General features: G+C 51.2%; 1 protein-coding gene across 1 annotated transcript in view; it reads right to left on the reverse strand.

The window, feature by feature from the left end:
* Positions 1–300: 300 nt before the first annotated feature.
* The window catches only part of DAAM1 (dishevelled associated activator of morphogenesis 1), a 93,528-nt gene continuing 67,100 nt past the window's right edge, over positions 301–26,728 (reverse strand). The window contains exons 14-25 of the mRNA XM_085315069.1: positions 26,034–26,339; positions 25,756–25,863; positions 17,725–17,828; positions 11,383–11,467; positions 10,444–10,550; positions 8,430–8,518; positions 7,970–8,138; positions 6,648–6,755; positions 4,107–4,167; positions 3,194–3,325; positions 1,219–1,389; positions 301–666 (exon numbers count right to left, since the gene is read on the reverse strand). Coding sequence (XP_085171195.1) covers positions 457–666; positions 1,219–1,389; positions 3,194–3,325; positions 4,107–4,167; positions 6,648–6,755; positions 7,970–8,138; positions 8,430–8,518; positions 10,444–10,550; positions 11,383–11,467; positions 17,725–17,828; positions 25,756–25,863; positions 26,034–26,339 — 1,650 coding nt within the window. The 3' untranslated portion in view covers positions 301–456. The remainder of the gene's footprint in view (positions 667–1,218; positions 1,390–3,193; positions 3,326–4,106; positions 4,168–6,647; positions 6,756–7,969; positions 8,139–8,429; positions 8,519–10,443; positions 10,551–11,382; positions 11,468–17,724; positions 17,829–25,755; positions 25,864–26,033; positions 26,340–26,728) is intronic.

The following is a 26,728-nucleotide window of genomic DNA, read 5'->3' on the forward strand; positions in this document are numbered from 1 at the left end:
GGGTAATGTTAGACTTTTTTTTTTCTTTTTTCTTGCGTGCGAGGCGCTCGCCGGGGCCCGAGCGTCGCAGCGACCCAGAGCCGGGCGAGAGGACGGGGACAAGCTGCCAGGCGGTAGCGAGTGTGCACCGCACACGCGTGTGCCCGGCCCCGGCTGTGCACGCACACGCGCCCACGCGCACACGCACACCCCCGACGCCTGTCTCCAGCCCCACAACCACCCCGGCCCTATATACACAGTACGTATGTACACTCACACCCATCCACGCGGAGAAAGAGCGTGCCACCGCTTCAGTTCGCATTACAAGGCAGTGTAATAATAATAATAATAATAATAAAAAAAAACCTAGCCACTTGGAAAAGACTGCTAAACGGTTTAAAATTTTTTTTCTTTTTTTTTTTTCTTTTTGCTTTGTGCGCGCGCGCGTGTGTGTCCCCGGTTGGGGGGGCGGGGGGCTCAGAAGTTGAGCTTGGTGACRGGTCTCTCGCGGCTGCCGTCCGCCAGCTGGTTGGCGATGCGCTTGCGGTTGCGCTTCAGCTTGGAGAGGTCCTTGTCGAAGACTTCGCCCGAGCGCAGGGCCGAGACGAGGTCGTCGAACTCGCCGCCCTCCTCGCCGCTCTCCTTCGCTTTCCGGGCCTTGCGCTCCCGCTCGCGCTGCTCCTTGAGCTGCGTGGAGCCAGCGGGGGAGAAAGGAGAGCTCAGCGCCGACCCCGCACCGCGTTTTAAAGCCTTTTTGGACCCTCCTCCCCTTCCCAAGCAGCTTTGAAGTTAAAAAAAAAAATCCTTAAAAAGAACACACACCAATCCATGCGGAAGAAACCTCGAGGCAGGGCACGGGGTAAGGCGCAAGGTGCCCAAGGGTCTCCTGAGGACATCCATGGACATATCAAGGGAGCGTTAGAAGGCTGACGAAGAGCTGGGAAAGGGGAACCCAGCTCTTCTCCAGCGCAGCCCAGCATTTCAGCCACCTCCCAACTCACTAGTGAACTACGTGAGCAAGCCGAGAGGCAAAGGCGGTGGGCCTAGGGGTGCAGAAGCATTTTGCCTGGCCTTCGCCGCTCCCTGGCCACCCAGGCCAACGGGAGCTATGGGGGACAGCAGGGCGCAGTTGTCTTCTCCAGGCCTCCCCGGCCGGTCTTGCCCATCGGGTGCCCCCAGGACAGCCAGGCCAGGCACCACCKGAGACCATAGCCTCACCGGTGCTCCGGTCCCTCTCACCTGTGCCTCCATGCGTGCCCGGCGCTCCTCCTCCTCCTTCCTCCTCCTCATGTTTTCGTTCTCCTGCTTGGCCTCGGTCACAGCTTGAAGGAACTGATCGAAGATGCCGAAGAACTCGTCTGGCTGCATTTTGTCTGTGTCTTCTCCAAAGTGCTTCACAGCCTTGGAAAACTGGGAGAGAGTGGACAGGAGTCTATTAGTCTAAGGAGACATCCGCTTTCCTTCACGGGAAGTGTTTGACCCCACAAAAAGAGAGAAACACTTCAAGTGATAAGGTGGGGAGCGGAGTTAAAAACAGGGATATGATCAATCAAGCCTTGACTTAAACTCAAAATAAATCATCTCACATTTTACATTCTGCGCATTAGACAGCCACCCTGTCAGAGCCTACCTGGAGCGTTCCCAGAACCCCCCCTTTCCAAACATCCTCCTTTAAAATCACATGCAAAGCTTCACACCTCTGGTTCTGCTCAGTGTCCCAGAGTCCCTAACTCAATTTTATTAACTAAGCAGTAGTAAAAACAAGGAAGCAAAACATTGTGGGACTGAAGACTGAAGACATAAAACTAATAGTAAACACGGCAGGGGAAGGGAAACTCGCACTTTTAACTTCTCTTTGAAGTATTTTTGGGGTATTATTTATCATTGCCACATGCTCTGATATTGAAACCAAATGTGTTGGTGAAACTTCTAAAAGATGTTTCTGCCTGGGCGCAGAAACCGAGTAGGGAAGTAGGAAGCTTTCCGGCCTTCCATGCTGTTTGCAAACCATTAACATAAGTGATTTGAATAAAGCTGTAGCAAAGGTCAGGACAGGACATCCACTATCTGCCAATGCATCAGTGTCCCCAAGGAGCYCACAGGCTGTCCTTTGGGCTTAAATCCTTTGTTCTCACTTGCAGTCTGAAGGACACTCTTTGTGCACAGAAAGTTTGTTAAAATTGTGAGGGCGTGTTCTTCAGATGCACAGGCTTAAAAAAAACAAAATCAAAGCAAAAATTTATTAGTTGCTTTGATTTTGCTTTGTTGACTGAGGAGAACATTTTTAAAGCCTGCCTGTATGATTTAGCTTTATTTTCAGAAGTGTCTTAGGTTCTTTAAAAGACATTTAGGYTATTTTTTCTTTGATTGTTTTAAGAGACTTAGCACTTCAACATGCAGGAAGGAACATGAAAGGTGACACAATATTAACCATAATCAATCWGGGTCATTCTTGCTGATTTTCATTAAGATATTGGCTTCTCAGCCATGTTTCTGGTGTGGAGAAAGGCTGAAAATTTTATCCTCACAAAATATGAAGTTTACAAGATAATGGTATTTCTGTTTTCCTAAGAAATAATGGTAAAACAATTAGAATCTGGACATGTTTAAAAAGCAAAGAGCAAATGACCAGTGCACTTTTCACAGCCCATCCCATCTGCTAACCACTGGAACAGCTCTGTGTTTGCTATAAAGCAGGCTTTGATGGGTTCTGGGGACTGCAACCATACCTTCTCCTCCAGATCTGCCAAGTCAACTGAAGATAGTATGGTTTGCAGGCACTTGTCACCACCTCCAGCAATCCTAACCCACTGCATGCAAGATCTACCAGGTTGGACTAACACAACTCTCCCAAGGCAAGTCCCTGCCTTGCAGTTCCTTATAGCACATCTTGTGTCCCAGAAGCAGTTCGTTGGCCTCATCTGCAATCCCTTAGCATGCTGGACTGTGGAGCAGAAAAATGGCCCTAGGTGCAGATAGGGACATACCACCTGCTCACCGCCCACATGCTCAGAAGAAACYGTGAAGAGCATCCCAGAGCCTCTCTCTTGTCAGGGTCTCAGTAGGATGCTCATCATGCCTCACAACACGTGTGATCTCATGGAGGAGAGACATTTGAGATGTTAACGCACAACATACGCTCTGTGAATGCCAGGACAGTTCCTCCCCTACCACTTGGAGGAAAGGCTGAAACACACGGCACCAGTGACCTTACCAGCTCTTTTGCTTCCATCAGAAGATCTTCAACATCTGAGAAGCTGAAGCTGGCTAATGTGATGAACTGGCTGACGACAGACACAAACTTGTCTCCTGGCTGCTGAACCTGAGACTTCTGGAAGTCCAGCTCCTTCAGGAAAAGAAAATGCACATCTGGTGAGGCTCTGGCTGATTTAGAGACACAAACATGTGGAACCAGGAACAACCCCTGAAGCTCTTCTGTTGCAAACTAAGATTTTTTGGTTATAGGGCACTATTCCCCAGTCACACCGAATGACACGGTGAAACCTCAGGACTACAGGACCGTTGCTTTCTTCCCATCATTCCCTCTCTCTTCCCGCAGCATCCTTCCTGCAGCCTCCAGCTGTGTGCCTAGGTTAGCGCCACAGGTACTGAATGCGTTATACCACTGCTCCCTCCTGACACTGAGGCCACAGCTTGCCCCCGTTTAGATTATCATGATTACACCATGCTTCCGAGGCCAAATCCCGAAGGAGAGATCAAGGAAGCAGGCACTACTTAGCAAGACAAGGAGGCCTTCAGTAYACCTTCACCATTTCTTCAGCGCTCCAGCCAAGCTTGAGAAGTGYCCCCCAGCCCAAGACCTTCGTAGCGTGCAGGTTTAGAGTCAAAGAGAGACCTCGCTGCAAATCAAAGGTCCTGCTCCACAGACACAGTCACCAGGCTTACTCAGCCTTSCCTGGTGAACCAGATATAAATCATGCACATGCCTAAGCAACTTCCATTCCCAAACAGCCCTAAGAGGACAGGCACACGTGCAGGGAGGAAGGAAAGACAAAGAGAGCTCCAGGAAATGCAGCTTTGCTAGGACCTCCCTGGCCTGCTCCCTTAGGAGGGATGCTATGGTGCTCGCAGTCTGAGAGGACTAGTAAGGAGTAAATAATACTTACAGTCTCCACGGCTCTCAGTCCGCTCCGCAGAGTGTTTATTTCTTTCTCCAGCTCAGTCATGCTGTTAGAAATGGCAGGATGTTAATTTTCAGCCTTTCTTAGCAAATTTTACAGCTCTCTAATCAATTTGACCATGTTCTCCCATGAAAATGACCCATGTTCTCCACACATTGCTTCCCGTTCACAGATTAGCATCTCTCAAGCAGCAAATTGTGCCGATGGTCTCTGAGCTGGGACTCCAGCCTATCAGACAGTGGTTACAGCTGCTTGTTTAAAMAGAAAGCACTTTCCTTTGCTTTTAATCTAAGAGACTTTGTTAAAAAACTCAGACCAGATATTGAGCACGTAGCAAGGCACGCTTTGATGAGACCGAGGAGAAGGGGTCCTCCTCACTCCTCCCCTTGGCAAACGGCAAGGCAGCAAGAGCAGCAGACCAAAGGCAGCTCCCTCAGCTGCAGTCACAGGAACAGGGTGGGAACAGGAAGGCTTCGTTGGCTTTTCAGCCTCAAGACCTCGCCAAACAAAATGAGAGCTCAGGGGAAAGCTTTGCAGGGCACAGCTTCTTCCTTTGCTCTCAAGCACGGGTGGACGACAGGCTTTTTGCCCCATTGCAGAGTAGACAATCTTTCAGGAATGCTGCATAAAGCATCCTTCCTCCCTTACGGACCACAGCAGCAGTCCCAAACAGCAGGGCTTTYGTAAAGGGAGACAAATCAAACACAGATAAATAAAAATAAATTGCAATGGCAGGCACTGACTTTCCCTACGTGGGGCCTCAGCCTCCAGCCAGCTCTGAGTTCAAGAGCTTTCAGGTTTCTGTCACCAGAACTGACAGCACCTTTCTGACAAAGACTTCGCGACAACGGGCTTGACGTGTTTCCAGGAGTATCTACTCTAGGGCTGGGGTCCCTGGGAATGGTGACATCCTGTCACGGGGCAAGYGCTCCTGGCAAGTTTAGCCTGGGAAAAGGAAGTGTTGGGAGCCCTCTGCTCCAGCGCAGCGAAGAGCTGCAGTTCATTACTAGTGGTGGGACTGACACAAGGAGCAATCTTGCTTAACAGCTGCAGGGCTGGGGGAATTTAGGGGTTTCCCAACGATTTAGAAAATTTTTGGTTTCACTCTAGACTGGACCAAGCCCAGCCGTTTCACACGGCATCCAATTTAGAAGAAAATGACACAGTTTAGAAAAAACCTCTACCCAGATATTCCCTTTGTCTTTTGTGCATTTGCACGGCAGCGGCAGGCATACGTGTATGAGAGCGCGAGAGCGAGCGTGCGCAGGCGAGGGCTGTACGCTGCWCCCTCCTTTCCAGCCGTGCGCAAGTTTCCTCAGCTGACGCCTAAGGACGCAGCAGGCACGTGCTCCTCCTCGCCAGGCGAAGCTTTGTGCGCATACTTTGTATAATTCCTGTGACACTAACACAAGCTGCAAATTTTTCTGCGCTTTAAACAGCCTGACATTTGCCAACCAAAATGCTTTGTACGTTACAGGTCTTCAACAAGGAATCTGCCCTTTGGTACAAAAGGACTTTGAAACTTAAAAGACTCGCAAGCTATCATAAATTCCATGCATACTTGTCATCCCGTCTCTAAAAATCTACAGTTTAAAGCCCTTTTCGTGTTCACGGATTGTACGTACGCAAGCAAATACGCCCTCAATCTCATGCCTACTGATTTCGGAAGTGGATAATCTTCAACTCACCGTCACATGCTCAGACCCCCAAGGCAACAAGGCACGTAGGCACAGGCCGAGCTTTCAAACCCAAACACAGCCTCACGGATTTCAGAGGGACTTAAGCGCACACTTGAAGGCTCTGCAGAGCAACAGCAGATTCCTCACGCACTTAAAGCTAAGCATGTGTTTAAGGGTTTTGCTGAACCAGGGCCGCAGCCTGCTAAGAGAGCGCGCCAGCCCGCTCTAACAGGTTAGAGCGAAGCGGGCAGCATTTAATAAGAAATGGAGCGGGTTTTCAAAGGAGAAACCAAGCGGTTCAGGTTGGTGGGTAAGCAAGCGCCAGGCAGGGCACCCAAGTGTGTCTACTCCGCGGTGCCAGTGTCCCACGGGCTGCCTGTGCTCCTGGAAAGCTGCGCGTGCAGCAGGAGAGAGCCTCCCCATCGCCCTCACAGTATCTGCAACCTGACCTGCATCTGCAACTACACCGCAACCGTTTCCCACCAGATTACTTAACGTTTCATTAGAAATTAATTAAATGCTTTTGCGGTGAGGTAGCAACAGGAAATGGCTGCTCCAGGCAGCTCTCCTCCTTCGCCRTTGGAGGCTTACGTACGACCCTTTGCTGCAAGGGCTGAGATTTAAAGCCACCAGCTGATGCTTGCCACATCACCAACTTTCGGCTTCTGCTTGAACGGTTGGTTTCTGGCCAGTTTGGCCTGCAGGTGGGCCAGCAGCACCCAATCCGGCTGGGCACCGCACTTCTGGATGGGACCATGAGCACGGGAGTGAACGGCAGGAAAGGAAGAGCGAAGCAAGGTGAGCTCCTTCCACACACGCGAGCGCTGCCGTGTAAACCCCCACTCACTTGACTTTGGCCGCTTGCGGGATGTCTCGCAGCTCTTCGTGAAGGCGGAGAACTTTGGGATATTTCTTTTCAACAATAGTGATGAGATAGTGCAAAAGAGTAATGTTCCTAGGAGAGAAGCAAGGCRAGGTTAGGATGGCAGCGTCACAGCTCCCCAGCCCAGCGGCTGCTCCACTTCAGGGAGCTGGGAGCTGAATTGAGCCTTTTGGTTAAATCACAGCCCTGGTAACTAAGCATCCTCCAGGACTTCTCCCAGGAGACTGCTCACTGCCATCCAGGAGGCTGCTGCATTGCCCCATGCTGCGGACACGGAATAGCCCTGGCCGCCCTATGCAAGGGCAGGTGATGACGGCTTTGGGTGCTTCCAATCTCATCTGCTTCCAATTCACTTCTTCACCTTCACTCTGAGCACTAAGGTCCATAAATCAGTTCACTACAGAGCCTGAGTGTCTACTACAGGATCTGAATACAGGAGATATCTAGACAACCCTCTAGATAGAGCTGCACATCCTCAGCCTTCTGGTAGCCCTCGCACACTTTGTGGGTTGCAAACCACGACAGGGACCCAGGGAGGTGATCTGAACATCGCAGTTCTTTCCTCCAACACCTCTGCTGAGAGCTGAGGCCCTACCAGCTCCAGCTCAGCTGGTGGCTATACACAGGGGTCTCCAAGGAGGGGAGCCTAGAAAATCCCTCCAGCAGCACTGTTCCTGGCAGGGAGCCAAGGTCAGCAAAATGGCTCAGGCCACTGCAGGATCAGCTGACATCCCTCCTCTCAGCTGTTGCAAGYATGGGGGCTCTTCCTGTTCATCACAGCTGATGGGAAACACTTTCTGCTTGCCCTGGCACCAAAATGTCCATGCATCTCCCAAGGGGGTGYCGTACTGTCCAAGCAACACATCCACAAAGTCACTGAGATCCCACAGGTGCCAAACTTCCTTCCCCAACACTAACTGGAAACACATATGAGYGTGCAGGGAGGGAGGCCCCAAAAGAGACACTCCCACCTCGATCACCGAAACACGCTTTCTACCCCAACCTGAAACAGCCTTTGAGGAGGTACAAGTCTCAATTGCTATTTAGCAGGCCCAGAAAGGMAAACCCTTAACAGCCCCTGTGTTAATCTATAACTGGCTCCTTTCAAACCTGTCCTGCTCCAAAAATGTAGGCTTGCTTAACCAGAAGTGCCAGATGGGGCAGAGGGAGGGAGGAGAAGGCTCTCGCATATCCCCATCCCAAAGGCAGGGACCTCCCATCTTTCCCCGCAGCAAAAGCAGAACCCACAGAAGCCTCCAAGGATGAGGGTAAAAGAGAGCGCTCACTTGTCAATGCTGGACTTGGTGTCCGCGATCTTGTTCAGGCTGGAGATTTTAAACCCAAAGGCATTTCCCCTCTGGCCTTTGTTCATGTAGTTCCCGAAGGCCAGAACCACTTCCAGCAACTGCTGCAGGCTGCTGCTCTGAAGCACTGCCTTGGAGCCGGCACGGATCGCTGCAAGGACACAGAGGTGAGGGACGTTACCACCCGCATGCAGCGAGTCCTGSCCTGGAGGGCACATCACTCCCTTTTCCTTGTGGCAGCCCTCTCACTCCCGCACGGCCAAGGCTGACCACCAACTCCCTCCCTCCTGGGATGCCTCTGCAATTTCCRTGCGGGCCAGGCTTGCTCTTGCCTGGAGAGCAAGTACTGCTTATGAAAAACAGGAGAYTGCAGAACTCTTTCTGTGCCAGCACAAAGCCCCTTAGCAAGAGAAGAAAACCACCAGGAGATCCAATCACTTGCCTTCAACCTTGGGTTTGACTTCTGCAACTCTCTCTGCAAACTTCTTCTTAAAGTAGAGGGACTGCAGCCTTTGCTGGTAATGGTTTATCCTGCCAGGACAGAGAGGTACAGGTTGAGCACTGCTTGCCCCAGGCAGAGGAAGTTGCTCTGCTGTTCGCAGCTGTGCTTACAAAGCACACTTAAGCCAAACTGATTCAAAAATAATGACCACCTTTCTCTCTGAAACTACACTGAGGTGGAAAAAAAATGACAACTTAAACCACAACCTTTTTGGGGCTCACCCACGTGGGCTYTTAAGTACATGCTTAAGTCTGTCCTTAACTCAGGAGGTTCAAAAAGTGCCTATTTATRCCCTACTGCAATCAACAAACAGTCCATTTAAGACCACTCTTGAGCAGAGATGCTGATCAGATCTGGGCTCCTAACGGTTTTGCAGTGGGCTATGGTTGGATGCAGACACGTYGGCTTCCAGTACAGATAAAACTGGACCTTTAGATGCTCAAAATGATCACCTGTACCCACCTGAGTGGAAGAACCAGCAACACATCCCAGTCCAACCCTTTACCGATCAAGTTAGGGATTGCTCTGTTCATGTTGGTCATATTTAGGCTAAGCAAGATCTCAATTATGAGCAAATGGCAGTTTGATTTGAGTCATTTGGACCAGGACCCACAGGAGACATGCTCACAGACAACAAGGCCACAGGCTGCACTCATGTTGTATTAATCAGAGATGACAAACACATCACACTCAGCACAGGCCACAGGGCAAATTAAAAAACTAGGCCTGAAATCAGGGTAAATACTTGCATCAGCATGTTGTGCTTTCCAAACGATGAAGGCACGAGAACAACATTTGGGCAAGAGACTGTGAAGAAGAAAGGTGACCTGAAATAGAAAAGCTAATTCTGAATGCCGTCTAGCCCTGAGGGCTCAAGCCTGAACTTCACAGCTCCATCCTACCTGCCTTTGACATTCAACAACTAYACTGTGCACGTTATTGATTGGTGTGTTTCTCAGGGAGAACAGGAACGTTTCTATTTTTGATCTCCTGGAATGATCTTGGATTGTAAAACTCACTGACTTTACAACCAAGTAACTTGCTCAAAGTTCAGCTAAGAAATTTCCTCACAGCAAAAATTCAGAGTTCAATATTCAGTTGGATTTAAATAAGGAGCTTCAAGATTTTAAACTGGCACCTCTGGAGGATGTGCGTGCAAAAGATAAGGCTATCCATCCCTCAAGGCCTCTAAGCCTTAAATGATTGCTACCAGGATCAGGAAGAAAAGACATTTCCTTTCTGTCTCATATTCTTGAGAGCCTTAGGGACAAGTCATTGATAGAGGTAAGAAGTTGGACTCAGTGGACTGAACAGCTACATAGCATGACAAAATTTACGTCCATCAGCCTTGAGTGTTCATCAGGATATATTAGTATTGGGGGAAAAAGCACATTGCTGTGGAACCGCTTTCATTCAAACAGCACTTTCTGCCTCAACCTTGACGCACGTGATGCAGTCTTATGCAGAGAGTTTGTGCCAGACTGAGTTTTCTTTCCCAAACGAGAGGGTAGTATGTTGGGAGAGCCCCCCGAGAACTGCCTGAGCTCCCAGAGTGGAGATGCTGCTCCTCGGCTGAGCTCAGCTCTCTGCGAGATGATGCCCCATTTCCTCAATGATCTTTAGCCCAGCCAGGGGTCCCTGACACCTCTCAAGAGAATTGCAGCTCCCYGTTCCTCTCTTGCCACCTGACTTGGTCCATTTCTGATCTGTCCTGCTGCTGCTCATCTTGGTATGCAACCCTGATTTTGAGCGCACAACATCAACAGTGATCCTTACGGGTGGGTGCACCTCACCTTCTCTCACATCAGTTTGGCCCACACATTTCATGACATGCAAAACACGAAGTATGGCACATTTTCAGCCCAYGCTTTATGAAGCAACAGCCTCATGATCAGCCTGCTCCACCCTTGCAGGCCACTGGCCGAAATGCCATGTCTCACACGAGCCAGCCTACCTGCTCATTTCAAAGAGGAACCGGTCGGCCTTGGCCATGCGGTCCAGCTCGTGCTTATGCTCTTCCAGGAGGTCAATGTCACCTTTTTCAGGAACAAATTTCAGGAGCTAAAYAAGGGAAAGCAGGTTTGTAGACATAAGATCCATGCACAGTTTCACGGTTCCTCATGAGCAAATGCAAGACCTAGCCACCATCTCCTCAATACGTACAGAAAATGACTTCAAATCTCCTACAAAAAACAAGTGTGTTATCATTTTCCTATTCTCCTTCCTCCTGTTACCCCATCACATTTGTGTCTCTGGTTTCTGCCCTGCCCTGCCATCACTCCAGTTTTACAACAGATGTACTACGTCTGTTCCAAGGTTTCAACATCAACCCTGTTAAAGGAGATTAGAGGGATCTGATTTGCTGCAACCTACATATTGCAGATGGAAGTTTTGTGCAATGCATCCTTCCACTTTTCTGCTGAGACAAGCTGAAATGGCCTGTCTCAATTTTATGGACAGGCAAGTAAACGGGCAGATAAAATGCTCCTAAAGGGATTCAAGGGGCTCAGAAATCAAACTTCTTTCTTGAGGACTGCACAAACTCTGAATGAGCTTTGAAAAATGCAATTAAGAAATGAAACTCCACCAAGCATGAACTGCAAGTTTCAGTCAGGAAACATGTAACCGGCACTGCCGAACCGGACAGCCTTGAGGTCCCACACCTAGAGGTGGAAACGGGCCTTTAGACATTATTTTGCGTCTTTGCTGACAGGTTTGGCATGCTTTTGAGCCCAAAGGTGTTGCAGGGTCTGTGGACACAGCTATGGTTCTGCAAACCCCCAATACCTGGAGAAATGACACAGGCTCATGGGGCGTTCCCACCTCGCATGGTGTGGCCAGATTTAAAAGGTGCTATAAAAACAAGGAACAGAGCGGCGCATGCATCACCCACCTGTTCCAGCATGTCTTTTGGGAGGTCCTCCTGCTCATCCATCGTCAAAATTGCGCGTTTGATTTCTTCATTCGACAGCTTCAGCCTGGGAGGTGGAGGGAGGGAAGGAGAGTCATTTATGCATGAAGCCCAGCCCCAGCAATCGTTTGCAGGATGGGAAAGGAAATTTCCTGCGCTTGCCAGTTTGGGAGAGACATTTGCTGAAATCACCCCGTGCTCCAGGACCACCTGCCTTCCCACTGAGCTGCAAATCCCACCTGCATCCCTGGTTTAGCTCAGTTGGTTAGAGCGTGGTACTGCTAATGCCAAGGTCATGGGTTCAGTCCYTGTACGGGGCTACGCTGAGGGTTGGACTAGACGACCTCCAGAGGTCCCTTCCAACCTTACCATCCTATGATCCCGGAGCATTCCCAGGGGCTTCGTGAAGATGCAGCGACAGGCTCGGGGGAATCAGGTCCCCCGCTGCCCACTCACCAGAGGCAACCACCCTGTCCCATCCACTGGGGATGAGCCCACGTGCTGCAGAGACCAACGTTTAGTTTCACCCAAATGGCATCTGAGATCTCAAGCGCTTTTGTGCTTTTCACAGGGCTCAAATGGAGCCGGGGCCGGGGGGGTGGGGCAGGAGCAGCATGTCCCACTTATAAAGCCCCAGCAGATCCAGACAGCAGGGAAACTAGGGTCTGACCTACCGAAGTAAGACCAAGTGACAGATTTTTCCTTTGAAGCTAGCCCATGGGCACCACCTAAATCAGTTCTTCCATTGCTACAGACAGGATTTAGCTTCTCTGTAATGCAAGGAGGCAACTTGGGCAAGAAGATTCAAGAACATTTGTTTAGCCAAGTATGGATGCAGCCAAGAGACAGAAACAGCTTAATTTCTGGTCAGCAGCAGAATCGCAAATAGCAATCACAAATAACAGCATAAAGCATGTTTTTGAGACACAAGTGTGAATAAACGTGGTCAGTCCCTGCTCCTCCCAGCGGTGTTCGGCTACAGTCTCCCTTTAGGAAGAATGAAACAAACCCAAATTTTGGGGGAGCAGATGTCTTTTGAAGGGGGGGGGGAACCTCAAGTGTGACAGGCTGGAAACCAGSCCCCTTCCACCTTTCTCCTCCTCCACTTCATGCAACAGAAATTGGAGATATGGATTTGATATTTCTTAAAACGCAGACCACTGTATCACAGCAAGCAAAAACGTATGCTTTTCCCCCTAGYAGCTCTTTATTCCACCGCAGTCCACGCTGAGCTCAGGCAACAGATAGCTAGAGAGGCGCCCTCAGCTCCTCCCGGGTTAGGCTAGCCATTAATTACAGTTTAATGGGTCGGCAGCCCTCCCTGCGCACGCTGCCCGCAAGGACCTTTGATTGCAAAACCACAAACATTCGTCTTCACGTTTGCATCGCGGGTGACAGAGTGATGCGAGTGCAAGCGAGGGAAACACCCTTCTCCCTCCCGCCCTCGCCGCTCGCCCTGGCGGGGAAGCGGCAYGCGCGGTTTGCACACCCTCTCCCCGCGTGGTTTTTTTACTCGCAAGCCCCACGAGCTTGCACGCACACTTTTCCCGCTGCAAAGCGGCTCCGGCCAGCGTCGCGAGCTCCTAACCAGAGCGTGGCAGCGGTTAGCCGCACGACGGTTGCAGGAAATCGTTTGGGCGACGTAGTAATTTGGGTATTCCTGAGCAAGGATGACTACGCGCGAGCCGGCAGAAATAGAATTTGCCAGTTTGGCCRAAGGGGCGGGAGAAGAGGAGACGGGAGTGGAGGGGGAAGAGGGAGAAGCGTGAAAAAAAATAAAAACTCGGAATACCTAGCATTCAAACCTCCTTACAAGGCTAGGAATTAGGGCCGGGAGCAGCGAGGRCTGAGGCTGGGACCTCCCCGCGGGGCAGCACGCGGGGCTCAGCTGTTCCCACCGCAGCTGCTCCGCTCGCAGCCGCGGGGTCCCTGGCCGGGGGGTGCCRAGTGCCCGGGACGTGGGGCCGCTCGGCACCTTTCCCACCCCATCCTCGCACCCCGCAGCGGAGCCCGGCCCGGAGCGGGGAAACATGCCGAGACCCCAGGAAAAGCATCTTGAAGAGGACTTGAACGGAGAGTCGCACCAGCCAAGGCACGCAGGTCAGGAGAGCGGTTCACAGCAGGTACCGGGACTACGAGAGGCAGCAGCGAGGGCTCGAAGAACCCCTCGGCCCCTAGTTTCAGCAATTAATATTGCCAAAAGGGGCTGAAATACTGGATGGGGCTCAAAGGAACGAGCTGAAACTGGGAACACATCCTGCAGTGGGATGGGAGACATTGGGGCTCAGCCTACACAGTTTGCCAGAAAGGAGACCTGGAGGTGGCCTGATCACTCCAAGTATCTGCATGAGGAGGATATTTTTTGTATTAGCTTCTGTTAGGATACCGGATCGAGACCTAACAGCTAGCTTTCGGAAAATGAAGCTAAAAAGAGGAAGGGTGCCAGTCTCTTGGAACAGCCTAGTGAAGGATGGGTTTAACGGGAAATCTTTTGTTCAAGATTGGAGATGAAATACCAGCTTTACTGGGGTAGGTGGAGATTACACAGTGGGAAGAGAAGTGGCAGGTAAATATTTGTTCCACGGGAGCTCACGTTTCCCATCCGTCACTCAGTTCTCCTTCACCTCCTGTTCCCCTACCTCACATTCAAGGCAGAGTTTGTTAAAAGAGGAGTGAGGAAAAAATGGCCCCTGAAGCAGGGAAGAAGTTAAGATTTCTAAGTGGCCAAGATGGACRTGACACAGCCGGAGACATGAAGAACACGGGCCGCGTTTTCGAAATGGCAAGCCAGGCTTTTTGGGAGATGGCTAACCGGTTCTCTGATGCAGGGAAAGCAACAGAGATGCTGGTGGCTGGAGAGCAGGTACAACCAGGACGGCTGGAGCTGTCCGTCCTTCACCGTGGTGCTGGCACAGCCACCTCCAGCGGCGACATGTGCGGGCCACCGAAGCTGCAGCGCASACGGAGACGTGCAGAGCTTTGGACAGGCGAGCACCGCTGTGAATGATCCCCCGTGACAAGCCCCGTCTCCTTCGAGGGACGCGGGGCAACGCTGCCGCGTTCGCTCAGCTCTAGTGGGATGACGGACACAGCTCGTGACAGGTACGCGCGTCGCTGCAGGTAATGCGGTCACTGCTGGCAAGCCGCAGGAGGACTCGTTTTACACCTGGGCAGGGCTGAAGCCACCAGCAAATGTCACACCAGTCCCTACTTGCTGGGGCAGTACAGTGGGGCCTTGGTACGAGGTTGCTCTCAGGAGGACATCTAGGGGATCTCTGGGAGGAAAGAAAAGTTCCTGGAGAAAAGAACCAAGCTTGCAGGCAGCTGCCTCTCATCCAAAGCCAAACATCTAACACACACCCTTTCCACCACGATCGTGTCCGGGTGGGTGGTGAGGGATGACGGTGACTTTTGTAAGCCCTGCTCATTAAAAGCAAGGTCAATAAATTAGTTAAAAAAAAAAGGCCCAAAAAACCCCTTTCTCAGAAATCATCCAAAACGAGAGCCAAGAACAAGAGCCTGCCCCGCTATCGGCAGAGAGCAATCGCAGGGCGCCAGAAGAAAACAGCTTCTCAGACAATTTGATGGGAAAGGGGCCAGTGAAAGCTAGAAGCTTATCTATAACCACAATAATTATCATTGTTGGCAGCAGCTGCCGAACGCGAGCCGTCTGAGAGGAACGGGGTCACGGTACTTGCTGTCACGGGGATTTAAACCCGGCAGCCTGGAGATGCAAAGTGACAGCTCGCCAGGCTGACAGCGCAGGGCTATTTTGCGTGGCTTTTGTAGAGTCCAGCGAGGGCYGTAACAAGTGTGAAGGGGAAAAACAAATTCCGCCGGGGAAGGGACGCGCTCTCTTCAAAAGCCACATTCATTCAAGGAAAACGCTCAACACGGAGAAATCAAATAAGCCTTTCACCTCCACTCCACTTGGAAAGGGGTGGACTAAAGTCTTGATGTGTATCACAAGTCTCCCGCACTCAAAATACACACGCAGAGCAAAAGCAAGGACGTGGTGGTTTCATTGAGTAAGACCCTATATTGCATTGACATCGGCATACTTGGGAGTATTCCTAAAAAAAAAGCGAATGTTAAAAATATTCTTGTGTTGCATTACTAGCTGAAGGAAAATCCAGTGATCTCACTGCGCAGTAATTTCTCCCAAAGCAAGGGAAGCAGGCAAAAAAATAAATCTACAGAGAGAGATAAAGTATCTTGCTGGCCATAATCTTTCCACGCTGCAAGCCAGACAATGGCTGTTTAGTTTACAAATGTCTGGGCTAAAAAAGGGGCCAACCTTGCAGGTCCTTTCACATGTGAAAATCCACTCTCCTCTCCCCAGCGCGCCCAGCGAGGCAGGAGCCCAGCTGCTGAGAGCAACCCTGGGAGACCACAGCAAGGCAGGCTCTCCCATGGCACCGCACGGAGGGCCCTGCAATGCCAGAGATAGGGAATTGCTGCTCTCCCCAGTGTAGAGATGTGCAGCTGAGGCAGGAAGGGATTAAAGGATATGCCCAAGATCCCATGGAAGATCTGCTGAAGAAGCAGGGCTTGAGCCAGAGTCTACAATGGTCCATGGGAGCGTGCTGAAGGATGCCGAGCAGGGACTTCATCCCAAGACTGTCCTGCCTTTCTGCTATTTGGTGTTAAGAGTAAATCAGTGAAAGAGATTTTAGGGAGAGAAATCTCAATGTGCTCTTGTGCACACACAGGAAAGGGGCAGAATTGGATGCTGCTGCAACGCTGGAGTAATATCTTGGCTTGCTGGGTCCCTCAGCGAGGTTTCTCACCACACTGACTGAAGTCCTGAGGCGTGCACGGCTCAGCAGGCTCAGCCCTTGGAAAAGCAGCAAGGTGCAAACYCCAGAGCACCTCCAGTAGAGCAGGTAGCAGAAGCCACTGCTCTGCCAGAGCCACTCGTCCTCCTGGGGCACAACCCCAAGGCAGGTGCCTGGAAGTGGCCCATCCTCCYTGTGCCTGGAGTTCACACCAGGCCACATTGCTTCTCTCCTCCAGCACCACCACCACGCAGCATCGAGAGCTGTGTGGGCTCAGACTGCCGGGGATGGCCTGGAGAAACCACCAACAGCTCGTTTCAGCAAAGGGATCTGCTGAGAGTCTGCGCTCACTCTTTTTTCACTTTTCTATGTGTTTCTTTGGCTCAATATATTATTGCTAAAGAACTCTCACAGAGTTGGGGCAGGAGAGACCTCAGGGCTTGTGGGCTACCACTTGGGAAATATTTCCAGTCGAAGCAGTACACCCCCCCCCCTGCCCCGGTGGCTGAGGGCCTGGATGCTCTTACCCTCCAAACCTCGCAGGAGAAGAGAGCCATGCAGGGTGCTGCAGGCCTCATCTGGACACCCAGAGGAAAAGCAGGATACAAGCAGTCAGAGGACAACCCTGCAAGTCTGAGCCTCTCCTAGCAAATAACCCAAAGAGGAGGGTGGACAGGCTGTGGCCTATGTCTTGTCCTTTTTGCTAGTTCCATTGCTCAATATAAGCAACCTGTTTCCAGCCATCAATTTACTGGAYGAGAAAGATTTATGAGTGAGATGAAATGGAGACCTTTATTGAGCAAGGCACCGTTGAAGTTAAGCACRACTAGCTCCCGTTCACACCGAAGGGGTTGTTTGCATGCTTAACTTCCAGTTGCATCCTTAAACACCTTGCCGAAATCCAGCTAAACTCACTCTGATTGCACACACACTAACTCCACTGGGAGCAGCACAACCAGTGCCCTGAACTAAGTTATTTTACTATCAGATGGCTGGCTGATGTAAACACATYCAACTGTGTGGTGCTTCAAACTCCACTTACTCCACCATCATCGGTGGGCTGAGGCTCCATCAGGGGTGCCCAATGCATAGGCTGGCTACTTACACACTTCAAATATATAGTGTTTTCCCCAGCGTAATAGAAGGCCCCTTCAACAGTTGCCAAAAAATGAATAAAATCCAATCTGAAGAAGATAAAAGATGAAATCAACCCCCCTCCAAATCCCCAGGAGGATTCACTGGGTAACGCAGCTCCTCTGAGGCTCTACAGGGACCCGTGAACTGCCACGCACCCTCTTAAGTGTATTTCCCTGCCCCAAACCATACCGCAAAGACGTGTAACTCTATAGCAGGGTTCAGGTGTCTCTGGCTCTCCTGCCAGGGCTCCTGTCATTAAAATCCCCCCTGGGGACTCAGAGCATATCTCCAGCTCAGGGTGCACTCCTCCTCACCAGCTCTAAACTAACCAGCACCTGATACCATCGGAAAGAGGACAACGGTATCAGCTAACTGGTTCCCCCGAAGGGCAAAAAGATATTAACCATACCTTGAGAGAAGAATATTGCAATTCTGAGCTCTCCGGCCGTCTATTACYGAAAGCTCCTTGACTTTATGCCTGGAACTCAACGTGTCATCGATAGCATCTTCCTTCTACAAAAAAAGGCATGGAGAAAAGCCATGAAGAAGCGAAGACATTTAGTACTCTCAGCACATACCAGCGCTGTATGCAGCGGGCCCCCATTAATCAGCAGTGTCACCAAGGGTTACGAGCAAAACCCATAGGCTGTAACTGAAATATAGCAAGTCATTTCATAAACCAGAACTGGCTTTGAAGCCACTGGTTAGAAATGTAAATATTTTCTCAGACAGGGGAAGATTTAAGAATTTGCAAACACACAGGCAYTGCTGAATAAATAAAGCAGGGCTTTCTTAGCATACATATTTGTGATACTTCATTAAATCCTCACTTGAAATATTTCATTATGGACTGCTGCACACACTTAGGATTACCCTTGTTCTTTACCACCACTCAAAACATYTGCAGTCGCCCTTCACGCATCAGTCCTCGATAGGAAGTTAACCAGTAACACCTACCACACTTTCAAATACAACCTGCAGCATTTGCTGTTCATTCAGGAAAATGCTTCCAAAAACATTAAGGGGTGTGAAAGCACAAATCACGGCGACATGAGCACCTAAGTCTCAGGAGTAGCTTAAATATATTCTTTCCAAATGCAATAGGTAAAACTACAGTTGCAAACGAATGGGCAGATCTCCTTAACAGCAAATCTAATGCATGTTTGCAGAATTTTGGCCAATGAGTTCGTGTTGCCCTGGTTTTAATTTACCATATTGGTTGCTTTTAGTAAGATTAATAAATTAACACCCAGCTACTCAATCCTTCTGTAAGGAATGTAACCGGCAGAAGCAAGGTCCTGCACACTACAGATACACACTAAATGTCGCAGAGCCTAGAAAACCTGGCAGACCAACACTTTGTACGTGTAGAGAGAACAAAGAYAAGTTCACATTTTAAAATTCCTTCTCTCATTTTAAAAAGAAAACTGCGGCAAGGTGGGAAATTGCAAGAACAGGCAGCCTGCGGCAGCAGGGGCAGCGGCACGCGGGTGAAGCGGAGCCCCGTGACGGGAGGTCCACGGCTGCCTTTGGCCGCCGGGTCTGCAATACCTGCCCTCTCCCTGTGCCTSGCCTGCCCTGGCTACGACAAGCTGATGCCAAAATGCTGCCAAGTCCCTCTCTGCCACATCCCTCCCTAATTTATTTATTTCGACCCTTCGAAAAGCCCCATGTGCATGACAAGCTGGAAAGCATGGGGACGAGGAAAACGGGCAGCTCCTTGCTTACCGGGTCCCCGACACTAACTCTCAGGCTGCTCCTCTTGGCGTGTGTCTTTGCACCATCCTGATTTACACCCTCTTTCATTGTGTTTAAACGCCCACTGCAACACGCAGCAGCCCTGCACGTGCCCCGTGCCCACGTCTGGGCGCTTGCCCTGCCCTCACAGCCCAAAGCCTTCCCGTTCATTAAGACATGAGGCTTCTGCAGATGGGCACTTACCTGTCTGGAGTTACTGTTCACAAAGAAGTCCTACAGCCATAGCAGAAGCATGGAAAAAGGCAGTAAAAACACATGCAATTCAGTGATCACAGCAAAACCAAAAAGACTCAAAGCACAGTCAAGAAGAGAGTACAACACAGAGGTCTCGGCAGCAAGGGGAAGCACTCGGGGTCTACCAGCTCCGAAAAAYGGACGATGCAAATGAAAATGCAGTGGAGCTCAAGGGATGCAAGTGAAGAGGCGCAGGGCCGGGAAGGCGGGCAGGCGAGGGAGAGGCTGTTTTACRAAGGGATCGTGTCAAGGTGGCTCTGTGCTGGGATGCTAGGAGGGAAATGCGGAGGAGAGCTGGAAGGATGCGCGGGGAAYCTCTTGCCAAACTCAGCCATCGCTTTGTGCGAGAGTCAGTGAGCGCTGGCCCAAAGGAGCACCGCTCGGCCTGCAAACGCCGGGGAAGAAAATTGCTAGTTCTTGTGAATCTGAGAGAATGAAATGTCAACACGACTGCCAGGAAAAACAGGGCTTTCAAGTGGAAATAACGAGATTCTCATCCCGGAGCAAATCTTGCCACAGCAAAACTTTACCATTTGCCATGGCAACACATTTCTCCTTGACTTCTCTTCCTACAGGGAGAATAACCCTTCTTCAGGGCTTGGCAGCCTGGAGAAATACTACTCTGACACCCAGCTTGCATTTAGTCCTTCTGCTGATCTTGCTCCTCTGCTGGGTTCCTACAGCGTTAGTCGGCAGACTTTAAGCACGTGCAGCAAAGCCAGTATCACGAAACCACGCGCACACACACACGCACACGCAAAAGAGTTTTCCCTCCTCATTTGCTAGGCTGCCTCTTTCTTTTTTTTTTTTTTTGCTTGGCTCAAGAGACCATCGAACAGATCTGTGATGGGGAGGGAGATTTGCAAGGTGCATAAATAGAGCATTTCTTAAAAAAAAAAAAAAAAAGGGGGGGGGGAAGGCACACTATGTYGTGAGAGACACTTAGGTGTYAGACAGTCTCCAAATCCAGTTCACGTACAGCCGCGCTGCCTCTGTTAGGAGGTGACCGCCAGCCCGCGTGCCTGGTTTGAGTTAGTCATCTCCAAACACAGTTCCATCATTACAACGGTTTTAAAGGAAACCTCCTTCAGGCAGGTTCCCCCCTGACCGGCTGCCAACGCTTTATCAGCCCAGGAACGGTCTGCGGGTTCGGGAGGGAGGAGGGGAAGCGACTCTGCTAAAGGACACGACACGTCCTGGGCTCGGCTGCAGACCCCTCGCGGGGGAGGCCGAAGGCGGACTGCTCGCAAGCCCCGCAGCGCTCTCTCTCCCCATGGCTTTCGATGCAAATGGTTTCTCGTGTCAGCAAAGGTTAAAAATGAACGCAAAAAGCTTTCYTCGAGCTTAGAAAAATGCTGAAACCAAGAAGCAGAACAAAACGTGCCAAAAGACAAAGAAATATCAGCCAAAAAAMCAATTAACCAACCCTTTCCTGAGTGTCCCTGCACGCTCAGCTGATGTGCCAGGGCTTTCTTCTGCAGAGGAACACAACAAGGGCGCGTCTACGGGGTGCCCTGGGGACACCCGGACGCTCCGCCACGCCACGCCGCGCAGCTCCGCCGGCGCGGTCCGCGGGAGCAGCGCAGCGCCGCTCGGCGCGGCAAGGTGTGCGCGCGGCTGCGAGCTGCCGAGACCCTCCCAAGCCTTAACCTCGCCAGCTCCAGMGCAGAGCCGGCGTCCTGCTGGCCTGCATCCGCTGCCCTGGGGGACCAGACCTTTGATTTCCTGCCTCTCCCCAGTGCTGGGGTAGGGAGTCGATTTTTGCAGGCTGCAAACCAGCCGCAGCAAAAGCGATACCTCTAGCTCCCCTGGGAGGGGAAGGAGCTAGATTCTTCCTCCCAGCTGTGGCTCGCGTTTCAGAGAAGGGGCTATGCTTCTGTGAATAACTAGGGAGACCTGAGAGCTAAAGCTGCAAAGGTCTATCTTCATGTCCGGTGGCACCATGAAACACCTGGCTGACAGGTGAGCATCTCGCCAAACTGGGGTCTTCGCAAGCGAAGGGGAAGTTACAGGCCCCAAATGAAGAGACGCAAGCTGCTGTTGCTGCACTTTAGAGAGATGAGTTGAAAAACGCAACTGTACAATTTAGCTGAACTCAAGGCTGCTGCAAAGGCAGCATTTAACTCCCCGGATCAGCTAAGGTTTTAAAGGACCAGTGTCTCRCACAGCAGCCTCTTCCGAGCAGCTCCCTTCCTGAGACAGGCACAGAGCAGATCCACAAGCGGGAAGAGGTACGCTGTCGTTCATTTAGCTAATCCTTAACTAGGAATCCCTTCTTTCATCCAGATGCTCAGATCTACCCCCCTGGAGGATGCTGCTGTCCTTCTGCAATCTGGCATCTTGTCTTCACGAAACAGAGAACTCACAACGCCCTCAAGGTATGGAAAAGGCCCAGCGTGAAAAAACTCACCCCCTGCCTCCAACAAACCTCAGCTCTGCCCGTTTCTTGCATTAACTGTGATCCAACCTCCACTGAATGGGAAGGATAGCAGTTAGAGAACAAGTGTATCTTTAAAATCCACTATTGCTGTCCCCACAAACGTTACCAATGCTTATTACCCTCTGGCTTGTGTGCAGGTCACCCTGGCTTACAGAGAGGAGATGAGGCTTTTCCTCTTGCATCCTTTTTTGGAAGATAAATTCTTTCCTAGCTCGCTGCTAAGCCCCTGATCCAACAACATACATATTTTTTTTTCCACTTGGCCCCAGCTCTTTTACCACACTCGCCACTGCTGCATCCAGGACCTCCCAGGACTGCACCCGGYGGTATCACTACCACTTATCAGTGTCGTTTCCAGCCTTTCCCAGTTTGCAGGCGCTCAAAGCATGTCTGCTGGAGGCACAGACCCCTGGGTAGCAGGTCTAAGCCCAGATCATCTAGACTTGCATTTCTCTGCCACTGCATGACCACCCAAGCCCTGAGCTGCCCCCAAGACCTGCTGGGACTTCGTGCCACAGCCCAAAGGACAGAGTTCCTGCATGTTTCCCTACTACATCTAGCATGATTGCCAAGTGCTGATGTCCCGGAAAGGAAGGTCCTCTTGACTACAGAGTGGAAACAGGTAAAGTCAATTYTTGGTTTCAATCCTCCATAGTCTTGGGCCAGCCCTTGAGAAGGCTTCACCCTATTAATATCAGTGACTCAAGCACAGTGATTAAAGTTAATTTCATTAACATCACAGTGATTTTGGTGACGGAAGCCAAGCAAAGGCTGTGGGGGGTCAGAGCCCAGGTGCATGCAGTACTGGTTCAGCCAGGCTGAACCATCTCCCCACCGCCTGGCAGGGGAACATCTGCAGACCCCTGGCATGGAGGTGGGGGATGATATGAGTTGGTGGCCACCAAGAACACCCAGATCTCTGAGGGATCTGCTTTCCTGAAGGCTTAGACATTACTGCTCTGGGTTACATGTCGCAGGGGTGTCTTGTGTGCCCACGTTCCCGATGGGGAAGCAGCAGCTTGGGGTAAGAGAGGAAGTCTTGCCCAGCACAGCTTGGAGTCTCAAAAACTCCAAGGGTGCTCCTGTCCTCCTTGCATGGAAAGGGCCTTTCCCTAGAGCTGCACAGTTCATTAATAGCCTGCATTTACTACCTAGCTTGTGACCTGGGAAAAGCACTTAAAGAGATACTTAAAATTAAGTACATAATTAACCTCAGGTCTGTGCACTACCTAGGCAGAGGTTTGCAGGCACTATCATAACACAAATAGCCAAGAACCATCAATAACAGACCCATGACAGYCACTTCTAGATGGGTTCAGAGATCTCTGCTGCACACACCCTTTCTCAAGCTGCACCTTAATGCTGAGTGGGTGCTGAGCACCACGGTGCATTCACATGGCTGTGTGATTTCTGAGCATCAATTTACTCAGAGCATGGGCAGGAAGGCAGCCACCGATACCTAGGCCCTAGCGCCATGATGTCTCAGGAGAACTTGAAGTCATTTTCTGAAAAGGGCTTAGGATGGGGAACAGGAGGAGAAATCCCTGCTCCTCCCCTATTTGATCAGGGCAGAAACCCATTTTCATATACCACCGCGAGGGAAATGCCTCTAAGTCGCTAGCACTTGGCTGCTTTGCGATTTTGGGTGAGTTGGAGGCAGAACATCGCAGAGTCACCTGCCTGAGCACAACCCAGGGGAAGGCGACTGCAGAGCAGGTTCAGAGAAAAGGAACAGCTAGGAAACGCTGTGAGTTAATAGGACATTTGCTTATCGTCCTTCTCTGCAGAGACGGGCCATTCACAGGGAGCTCCCCCAGCCCTCTGCCCTTTCCCAATTCTGCATGAGGTGTCCTGCCGTGTGTGTATATTATTTCAAGGAGCACAGTCTAAGTCCATGGGGTGTTGCATGCACGGCAGTTATTTAAAGAGCTGCATTGCAGGCAGCACCGAGGCACGCTGCCAAGCACCTCCCTTCCCACACAGGGACTGCAAACAGAGGAGATGCTAATGAGAGGGGTGCTTTTAGCTCCCTATCGCTTGGTTTGCTGGCAGGAATCTACTGAACTCCATTGTTCAACTCGTGAAACAGGTCCAAAGCTTCCCTGCCCTGTGGCCAGGATTGCCCTCCAAGTATCGGAGCCCACCAGTGTTCAAGTGTGCTGGGGAAGGCTGGAAAAGACACCTCAGGTGTAGTTATGGGCCTTTGGGACCAGAGGGAGGTCTTGCACCAAACGGTGGCATCGCGAAGGGTCGGTGAGCTGCAACGAATGCACGTGCCGTGCAGCAGTCACATCGACAGCGGAAGAAAGGTTTCTAGGCCTGGGTGAGATTTCAGCTCTTCTTTCCAAATCTCCCTTCCACATGCTGTTGCAGCATCCTCCACCAGTCCCATCCCAGTCTCTGTCTTTGCGGTGATAGATCCCAGCCTCATCCCAGGTTTTGCTGTCACCAGGCTTTACCTGCTCTTTTAAGACCTTTTCCACACTTCATCTGCTTGTCTCAGTTAAGCTGAGCCACAACTCCACGAGGCACATTTTAAGGCCAGGGACTTGGCAGCAATTGCCCTCCTGAAGGTCTCTGGGATGCGCTTTGCTGCACCTGGGCCTCCTGCCATGCCCAAGGCACACTTCTGCTCTTCAAAAGTGTCTTTGCTCCATTGAGCTGCTCCCTCTCTCGTCTACTAGCCACAACCCTCTTTGGGTGCTCTCCACAGCAGAGGCACAGGTGGGTGCCACAGCTCTTCCTGCAGCAYACAGGATCTGCCCCTTCTTGTTGGCCATGCCTCTAACCAAATGCTTTGCCCAGCAGGACCGAGGCCAAGCTGAATTATCTTTAAATTTAAATTTCTGCCTCGCACTGATCTAGTATCCAGGCGATTAACTGACTCATGTTGACAAGCCAGAGGGCAAAACGTCCAGCTAGCACGCCAGCCTTCTATTTTTGCTTCCTTTCCATTTCCATCTCCTGTGCCCGCTAATCTACTCAGTAAGCATTAGTCAAGATTCAAAAATGCCGAGGGAAAAGAGTCAGCACCTTAGTGACCTATTCCCAAAATACGCTGAGACCATGCATACTTCTGGTAGGTTACTTTTGATATTTAACCTATTCTTATCCACCTTGATCTTTCTCTAGATTAGCCTCTGGTAGAGATTAAATTCTCAGGTCCTCTAAGAAGCTTATATCTAAGGTCCCTTCCTTCCCTGCTCTCCTGTCCCAGCCTGTGAAGAGCAGGACAACCCACCCTTCTCTCCTCTCAGCAGCGAGGCCAAGATGTGGCAGGTGAACACAACTTTTACAGCATCTCTCCTGGCTTTTTGTCTTACATTCCTGAAAACCTCATGGCTTTTGCCCACTAAATATCCTGCCTCGGGTAAAACAAGTGCCTAATTTTCTTCATGTGCTTTGATGCCTTCCAAGCTGGGGCCATATTGCTGGAAAACGAGATTAAAAAGCAGAGACTTTTGTCTGTCGTGTCATTATTTTGGTCTGGGATTTGTTTTGTGTTCAAAGCTCACATTTTGCTCTGGGCTCACTACAAAAATAAAAGAAGAGTTCCACCCATGGTAGATGTGGGTAAAAGTTAGTCCTTTTTGGCCAGAGAGGGATATAAATTTTCCACCCAATACAGAGACACCAAGCAGTTGCTGTTAAGAGCGATCCAAAAATATTCCCCAACTGTGGCCACATCTGGGGGCTATTTTCATACAATCCCTGTCATTTCTTTCGAGATTCATCTTCAAGACACGAGTGTGTTCACACTGCAACACATGCGGTCAGGTACGTGGGCAGGGGAGAAATCGAACGAATCTAGCTGTTAACTGTCATTTCGATGCAAAGGCACGGGCATGCAGATGAGAGTATAAACCAGATTGAGTCCATCTGGCAAATACAGTGCTAGAGTGAGGTGATGACAGGAGATGTGYTTCAAGACCACACATGGAAACCGAGCGCTTTCAGAACGGCTACGCGTTTCCCAAGTGGTCCCGTGCGCCCCGGGCCAACCGTTACCTGCTGTCTTTGGTAGGCAGAGAAGGTTCTTTCAAGGTCTTCCAGGTCTAGGATTTTAAACACTTTTGCGTCATCGATCTCAGTCCAGACGGTGCCTGCCAGCTTGTTCTGAAACACATCGAGGGCAGGGCTGGGGGTACATCCTCGCGCCCACCTGCCCCCCACGCCGTCCCGCCCCACCGATGGGTACGAGGTGCGAACAGGCTGGCTCTGAGCAGCAACAGCTCTGTTGACCAAACCTCTGCAAGCATGAGGGGGGCGCCCACGGCTTGGCTCACCTCCGGCAGCTTGGACCAGTTGAAGGACTTGAGGGCGTTCGTTGGCTGTGGGATGCTCTTCTTCTTGAGGGCCAAGCCCAGTGGTGCTCCGGGAGGAGGCAGCACCCCGTCGAGAGGTGGGGGGCCAGGGGGTGGTGGGGGGCCACCTGGAGGGGGTGGCGGTGGTGGCGGTGGGGGACATCCCCCAGGAAGCGGTGGTGGTGGTGGTGGTGGCAGGAGGCATCCGGGAGCTGGGGAAGGCAGAGGCCCACCGGGAGCTCCTGGGGGCAAGGGAGGTCCTCCGGGGACCGCGGCACAGGTAGCCCTCTGGGAGAGAAGAAGACGAGAGACCGGTCACATAGGGTGAGGAGCGGACCGTCTGAGCCCCCCAGACCACCCCCAGTGCACCCCTGGGCAGCACACTCATCTGGCGGCCACTGTCCCAACCCACAGCAGAGCCCAAAGCAGCTGCTTCCCGGAGACAGAGCTGCTGGATGGCCTCAAGGGACAGGCTGGGACATACCTCGAGGAAGCATGGCCAGCTCTTATGGGAAAAAAGCCAAATTTAACCAGCACGGGAGGCACTCAAAGACTGGATGCTTTCAACAGAGGCATGATGCAGCTAGAGAGGCAAAATCGCCCCATCCCCAGCACCCTGGATGTCCTCCCAGCTGGAGCCTTTCTCAGCCCATGGACAGTTTGGCCTCCAGAATTCG

The sequence above is a fragment of the Rhea americana genome, unplaced genomic scaffold, assembly GCF_003343005.1.
Source record: "Rhea americana isolate MKP2758 unplaced genomic scaffold, rheAme1 scaffold_42, whole genome shotgun sequence".
Classification (NCBI taxonomy): Eukaryota; Metazoa; Chordata; class Aves; order Rheiformes; family Rheidae; genus Rhea; species Rhea americana.